Source organism: Cataglyphis hispanica, chromosome 5 (genome assembly GCF_021464435.1).
Source record: "Cataglyphis hispanica isolate Lineage 1 chromosome 5, ULB_Chis1_1.0, whole genome shotgun sequence".
In the NCBI taxonomy this organism is placed as follows: Eukaryota; Metazoa; Arthropoda; class Insecta; order Hymenoptera; family Formicidae; genus Cataglyphis; species Cataglyphis hispanica.
This window is the reverse complement of record NC_065958.1, coordinates 5,759,175-5,768,204: the sequence shown is the minus strand read 5'-3', so window position 1 is coordinate 5,768,204 and position 9,030 is coordinate 5,759,175. Positions and strand designations below refer to the sequence as shown.

Here is a 9,030-nt window from a genome sequence, read left to right as displayed (position 1 = left end):
GACATATATAAGGACTTTACCTCGAAAAGAAATGGTAGAATTTGAAGATAACCGAAACTAATATCGTGTATATATGCGTAGATAGCTTTATCAAATGTCTAACAAACACTCCATTTCGCGCACACTAGGACTTGCATATTACCAGACAGAGCACTGAGGAGAACAAGCGTGTCAAAGATCGCGTGTGAGATCAACGAAAATAAGCGTATATGCGATACTACATTAGTGATATCATTCTGTTATTATTAATACAGTAATCGAACGACCATCAGCCATGAACATCAGCTTCGAAGGAAAGCGTATTCTCGTGACCGGCGCTGGTCAAGGTATATATCTTTTAATCGTTTTAAATTTCCCGATAAATATTTTCTCTCAAATTTAAAGATCACTTCTTAAGCGTGATACGATGTTTTTTTACTAGCTACTAATTATTAGTATGTCAGTGCGCTAGCAGTTAATAAAGTTGAAATATTTTCACGTGATAATATGTTAACTCGAGAAAGAAAAAAAACATGCTTGTTTACTAGCATTTTTAATTACACGATGCTTCTTTTATTAGTTACTAGTAAATTAGCATGCTACTGACTAATGAAAAAGAATTGTGAACTACGCTTTAAATATATTACATATACATAGGTGAAAAAATTGATTATATACAATTGATTATAAGATAGAAAATCTCATAAACAGTTGTCATATTTTTCAGCGGAACAAAAATGTTATAAATGAGCCACAATCAATACAAGTAAACATTTCGTTTATTTCAAAAGTTGAACAATTTTTTGCGTATATTAATTGAATTTTATGAATATAAATGTTTTGTGATAATAAGTATAACGTTTAAAAAACTAAGTATAACGTTAAAAAAAATGTTTTTGTTAACATTTGTCTTAATTTTCAATTTATTATCATATCCGATCATTTGACGCAAAAAGATAAATAACCAAAATTTTTTCAACATATACATATTCATATATGTAATAATACAAAAATTGATTGTCTTCTTATTGATATTGACAGACAGATTTATAAATTTATCTTTTAGTTTAATTCAAGTTATAAAATCAGTTTGAAAATTGATTATCCCGTTTTTTTTCAGAATGCACAGTTTTAATAGAAAAATATTTTAAAAAATTATTAAATTATCGATGAATATAATAAAATATAATAGAAAGATATTTCATGATCAATTTTTGTTATTAAATGTAGGTATCGGTAAAGAATTGGCCCTACGTCTCTCCAAGTACAAGGGAGAGGTGTTTGCTCTCTCGAAAACGCAAAAGAACTTGGACAATTTGGTGACAGCCGATCCGAAAATACATCCGGTCTGCGTCGATCTTCGCGATTGGGATGCAACTCGGAAGGCCATTCAGAATATTTTGCCGATCGATCTATTGGTCAACAATGCCGGTGTCGCGTGCCTTTCACCATTTTTGAACGCTACATCGGAGGAATTCGACTTGATTTTTGATATCAATGTGAAGGCTGTATTGAACGTGTCCCAGGTTGTAGCCAAGAGCATGATCGAACGCAAAAGCGGCGGCAGCATTGTAAATATATCGTCGCAGGCCGGTCAGGCGGCATTGAAGGATCACACCGTTTATTGCGCGTCCAAAGGAGCTCTTGACATGTTGTCAAAGTAAAATAATATCGCTGTGTTATACATAAAATAAAAACTCAAAGTCTAATACATTCACTTCAGAATTATTAATACAGAAAGTTATTGAGACGAAACATAAGATAAAAAATATTCACAGTTCACGTACGAACTAATCTACAAATAAAGAGATGCAAAAATACAGAAATGCCAAATGTACATTGATGAAGTAATAAAAAATTTAGAAGCGCGATTTTCAATGATCAATTTAGTGTCAATTTTTGTTCAGTGAAAGTTTGTCCTTATTTAAAATTCTATTAAAGTAAAATTCACTTGAACAGAATCTTAATTAAGATTAAACCAAAAATAAGATTTTATTATTTATCTTTATCTTCAAAGCAATCCACATAATTTATGTACATATTTATTTTCAGCTTCTTATAATCTATAAACTATTAATAATTCGATATTTTTACCGCAAAAGATTGATATTAATTTGTGCAATCAAAAAATATTTTTTTTTATAATACCTTGTTTTTAACCTTCATATTTGCCTATACTTTTAGGACAATGGCTCTTGAGCTAGGGCCGCATAATATAAGAGTTAATTGCGTCAGTCCTACAGTTGTGATGACGGAAATGGGAAAATTGGGTTGGAGCGATCCGCAGAAAGCACAAGCCATGATTAGCAAAATTCCATTGGGTCGATTTGCTGGTACGTAACAAGTATTCTAAAATGATGAATGCTAATCAAAAATAATTGATTAATTATATAATTATTAAATTATTTTAACTTAATTAGAAGTTTTCTAATTAAGTTAAAATATAAGAGATAATTTCACGAAGTACAATTGGTATATAAATAATTTATTAATTTACAATTTAAAAATTATAAATTAAGTATAAAAATTATAAATTTAGATTTTGCAATTTATAATTCATAATTTTTAATTTAGAATTCGTACAAACCTATTGATTCACCAATGAAAATAAAATGTTAATGTACACATTTTGCGAATAAAAATAGATTGTCTCTTCGTGACCCTCACGATAACATTTACTTCTGTATATTACGTCAAACATAAATATCATACCATTGACTAGATAAATATTTTTCGTGTAAACATAACATGTTGATATATATCATGACTGATCGTTGATAATAAGGAAAATAGGTAATCAGTAACTATGACAGCTAGCGTTTGACACGTGTCATTTCAGACAAAGATAAGGGATAATTTGAATTGATTTTCGTAGAAATTTTGATAACGGTAATAATTTACAAATGTTATTATAAAATTGCGATATCTATAAAGTATAAATATGAATTTAATTCTTGAAATAAAAGCTAAACGAAACTTATTTATTTTTCATACGTATAACATAATTTTTACTTGTCATTTAAATTCATAGATAGCTTTATATATATCAATAATTATTGATTTTACATTATGCTAAATTATTGTTGCAGAAATTGACGAAGTAGTGGATCCTATTATATACTTATTGAGCGACCGAAGTTCCATGATTAACGGCATCTGTTTGCTCGTTGACGGCGGTTTCTTAGTGTAGTTTAACATAAAAAGAAATTCAAGATCTTGTCTTTTAAAAAGGAATATTCAATCGTATTTTGGATACATGAATCTCTATTACAAAAATTCTATATTTATGGATTTAGATTCAGATTAATGTAGTGACATCCTTTTTATAACAACGTTATATAAAATAAATAAAAGGTAAGGATTATCTAATATAGTTATGCCTTTAATTTACATGAAATTTGACAGGATTATTGAAGGGGCTTGGATAGAACAGTTGATACAGAATCTAAACGTGTTTTTTTTTTCATTCATTTCAATTTAATTTAAAAAATGCTTCATTTCCTCTTTTCTTCATCTTCAACTAGGTTCGAAACAGACATCGACAGAGAAAGCTGCGAACAAACGAGACGAATCCGTATTTAGCCACGGATGTCTCGCGAGTATATTTTCGAAAATATTCTGCCGAAATATAGCGCATATGTACGTATAGTTCGCGAGCTCTCCTCTGCCGTAGTTGCATTCGATCTAAATAACGCGAACGCTTTTCTTTCGGCTCCTAATTTACTCCTATGGTGAACATAACGCAGCGGAGAAACTAAGATAGCCTGCTGAAGGAAACAATACAAATCGAATATGTCACATTTTCCTTTCGATATCGTGTTATTTCCACAGTGACATGTCTCAAATCTGCAGGGTGTCCGAAAAAGTTATATGTATCTTTCATCTCATACTTAGCATCAGATTTCAAATTCGATGAAAAATTCAATAGAATAGTCAGTAATATAATTAATTATTTAAATTTTGACGGCATCTTTATTATATATTTTAATTGAATAGAGAAATAGAAGGCGGTAAGTGACTTTTGTAATTTACGAGTATGTTCTGTATAAACTATTTTTTCAACGAAATTATTCCAGCTTGAATAAGCAAATTTATTAATGTACTACAATCTTCAATGTCAACCTAATCAATTACAAGGAATGAATAAATGTAATAATTTCTATTGCAACTAAGATTTGATTCAATTTATAATTATTTTATGCTTTTACGTCAGATTTATAACGGAATTTGTATTATACTCTTCACACGCCTTTCAGAACACTAAGATTTTATCAAAAATTGTAACAGATTCATTGATAATCATTTACGTGAAACTTATAAAAATCATTTATAATTTTTACTTGAAATCAAAAGATATTACGACTTCTCCAAATAAAACTGAAGCATAGAAATGTCGAATTTTTTTTTTTGCGGATACGATTCTTTTCGGGACATCTTGCTTTGTATATGGCGGAGATATCATGCGCTGCATACGAAACGATCTTAATCAGAACATGTCATTCTCATATTTTATCGAATTGAGACATGCTTAAACAGCATTGACACTCGATACATTTTTCAAAGCAGAATTGCGTATGCATCGAGAGACAGATAGCGAATCCGCTATCACCAGAACGCGTTTACTCGTCGTTTACTGACTTCACCAAACAAAACTTAAGCGAGTAACAATATCGCTTTTCATTATCTTATCAGCCATTCTTTACTTGTTTTAATCAATTTCAGCCAGATTAGCGCGAAAATATTAAATTTCCTAACAACGCGCAATCTCTCTTTTCCTAACAACGTTAACGTTAACGTTGCTGAATCGATAGCTTTTTAATTTATATCATTTTCACAAATTATTGCAGGTCAATAAACAGAGAGTTTCCCTTGTTATCTCGCACTCTTGCTATCATCATAAACGTGCTAACAAAATAATTATCATTATCAAGTGAGCTCCACACAAATATATCTTTTTTGCCAAAATTAAATACTTTATCTCTCTCTTCCTTTTTTTTCTCTTGTTTTTAAACCAAAATAAAATATATGGTAATATAAGTATTACACGAAGTGGTTCTTGATTTTTTAACAAGAGCAGGTTACAACAAAAGGAAAATCTACTCTGTGGTGCAACGAAAATGCATAGAGATTAACCCATTTACATACAGCATTATGTATCCCCGATATATTTCGTGTACGTTTTAGTTTTACGATAGTATGCATTGCGCAAGAAATATTTTTATATTAGCTAGAACAATAATTAACTTAACTGTGCTTTATGTCAAATTACGATAAATAATTGAGATTATTGAAAAAAATCTTATATCTTTTTTAACAGCTTTTTTTTTTAATTTTTTGATAAAAAAAAACATAAATTTTTAAAAAGTGAAAACATTAAAGAGAACCGCTTTTTGTCCTCTTTCGTGAATTGCTTCGCGAAAAGAAAAATTGCGAATGTACATGGGTTAATGTTCTATTCTCATCGTTCGACGACCAATTATATCTCCAGCGTTCTTTCGCCAAAACGAAGTACAAATGCAAAGCAATTGAAGGAACAAGGCTACAGCAATATCAAACAGATCACACTCGCCCGCTGTCTCTTTCTCTCTCTCTTTCTCCCTTACATTGACCAAAACACACTTCAACTATAGGTATGGTTGCTTTTTTTCATATAGTACACAAAGACAGTTTTACAGTATTTATTATTTTGTATCGTTCTCGGTTTTGCTGCCCTTTTCGCCACACTTTATCGGACACTTTATTTTATTTAATCTCTCTCTCTCTCTCTCTTGCATTCTTTCCCTCTCATTCTCTTTCTCACTTCTTCTCAAACACACTTGCACATATTATTATAATGTCCTTCTTGCTTCAATAGATTATAATAATAATTGTATATACATATACAAACCGTTTTTTTTCCGCCTCGACACACACAGTTCAATTAGTACACTTAAAATACATCGATCGCGAATTTATCATCGACATTTGCCGTAGTCTTCGTGATATCATATCGCCGAGGGAGACTATCGGAGCTTATCGGTCTCGCAAAACAGATTCGAGACTTTGAAACGCTCTCTCACATATATTTTGCACATATTCACGAAAGCTCCCCTAGGCCGGCTGAACAAGCACGTACAATCCATAACTATAATCCATAATCGCGCAAAGGAAAGACGCGTATTCTTTCATCTCGATAATTACAATTTTCACTTGCGCGGCAGTCTGCATCATTATGTCATCCAAAACGCAAGTCCAACCGTAGAACGCAGAAACAGATTATCGAATGTTCAGATATTATTAGATTGTGTAGAAATAGATCTCATATTTCCGCATCTCTAATTTCAGATAAATTATTTCTTAAACAATTATACATTTTTATTTATAAAAAGTCTATTTTAGCTAAAGAAATATAAATCATAATTATATATCATATAATAATAAAATTTATAAATTATATATTTATATATTTTTTAAAAATAATTTAATTATTTTTTATATTTAATAATTAATTATATTATTTAATAATAATAATTAATAATTTAATAATAATTAATAATTATTTTTAAAATTTTTTATATAATTATAATTTAAGTTATAAATACATCAGTTCTTATCTCTCTCTCGTCATTCTTCGGTTGGAGTTTGTGGTCATGCAAACTGCGCAAATAAAAAATAAAGAATAACACAAGGAAGAATGATCGTTCCTCCTCGTATTGGCATCGATCATCTCGAGAAGATTTATTGAACACTCAATGAATCCGCGATGATTTAAGAGGACGAAGCAACGAATCCGAGGATCGCTGCTGTGTGTATCTTCAGTCAATTGGGATGGCAAAACGCAAGAACTTTTGCTCGCGCTGGCAGTGTTTTTTTTTTCTTTCTTGATTAAACGATAATTTGCTGACACTTTCCTTGATCCAACATATATATATATATATATATATATATATATATATATATATATATATATATATATATACGTATTCTCGACAGCATTATTTAGCATAAATAGGAAATTGAAAAATAATTCTCGCGGGCAATAATTATTATAATTATGTTTAATTTCGTATAAATTGATTAACAATATTCAGGTATTATTTCGAGAAGTTGAATCATAATAAAACTCACTGTTTTAACATTTCTAAAATATTTTCTAAAAAGCTATTGTAATAAGAAGTTGTATAATATAAATCAGCTATAAATAATTATATAAAATAACAATCTAACTAATAAAGAAAAGTAAGATTGTACAAGATAATTGTGGAAAAAAAAAACGACGCGAGAAAAAGATTGATATAGCTCTAAGTTTTTTGAAATAATAAACGGGAGTATGCAGAGATTTTCCCTTCAGTACAGAAGAGAAAAGTTTGATAACTAGCATAATGCTGTTGGCTCAAGGAAACTTCTCTCTCAGGCGGTAAATGAGATTTGTTCGAACGAGAAGTGAAGAAAGTGACTCGAAGTGGAAAATATCAGGCTTCGGATCCGATTAATGGCAAGGTAACTATTACATTAAGCTATCACTGACGGTGATAAAAAATTTCTTACAAAAATTCCCAATATTTACCAATATATTTTGACTAATAAACAATGAGAGATATTTTAAAAAACAGCTGGCGTTCTCTAAAAAAGGCTAAGCACATAACATGTTTCGATATAAAATAGGAATGCATTTTTATGTTAGACATTAGAAAATTATAAAAATAATCGATAAAAATACTTTTAATGTCACAATTAAAGATAATGAAAAGAATAATTATCCTTTAGATCACTTTCGAGTGGTTATATAATTAAAATAGATCAGAGTCAATCTTGTGGTCGAAATGTTTTGCGTCTATCTAATAAAACTTTGCCTCTAAAAATTTTTATATCTCTAAAATAATATTTTCGACCTTTGTTTTATCTCTATCATTTTTTAGTTTAATGTAACAGTGTAAACAAAAAACAAAATGTATTTATAAGATGCGAAAAAATGCAATACAAAAAATTTTTGAATTGATAATTAAAATCTTCCTTTTAATAATTGATTTATGCCGCCCGATACTTTCCATTCGCGCGAGAGAAAATGAAGAAATGCAACGTACAATGTGCGATGATCGGAATAGGTGGATATCGCGTCGGGATATGTTGCTTTGTCCTTGTCCTCCATCATCGACATAGTTTCGTCTCGAGTAGATCGTTGTGATACAGAGAATTTGACTACACAATATACAACGTAATAACAGTTAATTAGCAATAGCAGCAGCGGTAGTGTAATAGTAATAGTCGTAGTATTAATAGTAATAGTAATAATATGATAGTAGTAATAGTAATAGTAGTAATAGTATCCTATATGAAAAAAAAAGAAAAAAATACATAGAAAAACACGGTGTTGGTATAATATATTTATATGCGCAACTTTTTATCACGTTTTCTCATTTTTTTCCTTCACTTTTTTATATGCAACGCATCGTACAATATATCGTACAAGATGTTAGAAAGAGAACTGAAACGGGGGAAGGGAGGGCAGAGAAAACAGGAAGGAAGGACGAAGATGATGAGGCGGAAATGGATCGTTTTCGCTAACCGTCAACGCGCAAATACTTGACCCTTCTTTTTTCTGAAATATCTCCGAAGAACGATTTCGGAACATTTCCTCGTCTTTCGCAAGTGCACTGAAATGCGTGGAAAGCATCCGATGTGACATTCCGATAAAAGACTCAGATACAGCACAAAAATGCATTTGGGATTTACAATATCTTACAAGTGCTTTAAAGGTCAAGCATTTCGCATAATTTCGATCCTAATAAACGCCATACTTTAAAAGACATTTAAATGATATTCGAAAAGTTTAGAATGTCTTCTAGAATATCTTTATAGCGTTGGTGTTTTAATTCGGAACCGCGAGCTTGATCTTCTAAATCGCAATCGTTGGGATCGGTTGTATCAACAATCTCGGTTAATTAATGCGCAGAATTGTAATAAAGTACGCCTTATAAGATAAGGCTGTAAAGTGACAAATGAAAATACCGTAAAGTTCGAAAAGAAAGTTCTTGATATCTTGATGTTAACATGTGTGAAAGAAGTAATGCG

At 30.4% G+C, this 9,030-nt stretch overlaps 1 protein-coding gene across 1 annotated transcript; it reads left to right on the top strand.

The window, feature by feature from the left end:
• Nucleotides 1–72: 72 nt before the first annotated feature.
• Nucleotides 73–4,147, top strand: LOC126849475 (L-xylulose reductase). The gene is made up of 4 exons (XM_050591339.1): nt 73–326; nt 1,210–1,639; nt 2,164–2,312; nt 3,069–4,147. Exons 1-4 carry the CDS (start codon nt 275–277, stop codon nt 3,167–3,169), a joined length of 732 nt encoding a protein of 243 aa, XP_050447296.1. The 5' UTR covers nt 73–274; the 3' UTR covers nt 3,170–4,147.
• Nucleotides 4,148–9,030: the final 4,883 nt, after the last annotated feature.

What these genes read in the sequence shown, in the direction of transcription:
- LOC126849475 (XM_050591339.1), top strand. Translation starts at nt 275, where the DNA reads ATGAACATCAGCTTCGAAGGAAAGCGTATTCTCGTGACCGGCGCTGGT. An exon ending in GCTCTTGACATGTTGTCAAA is followed by an intron (nt 1,640 to 2,163) that starts GTAAAATAATAT and finishes CTATACTTTTAG; the next exon opens with GACAATGGCTCTTGAGCTAG. An exon ending in TCCATTGGGTCGATTTGCTG is followed by an intron (nt 2,313 to 3,068) that starts GTACGTAACAAG and finishes TTATTGTTGCAG; the next exon opens with AAATTGACGAAGTAGTGGAT.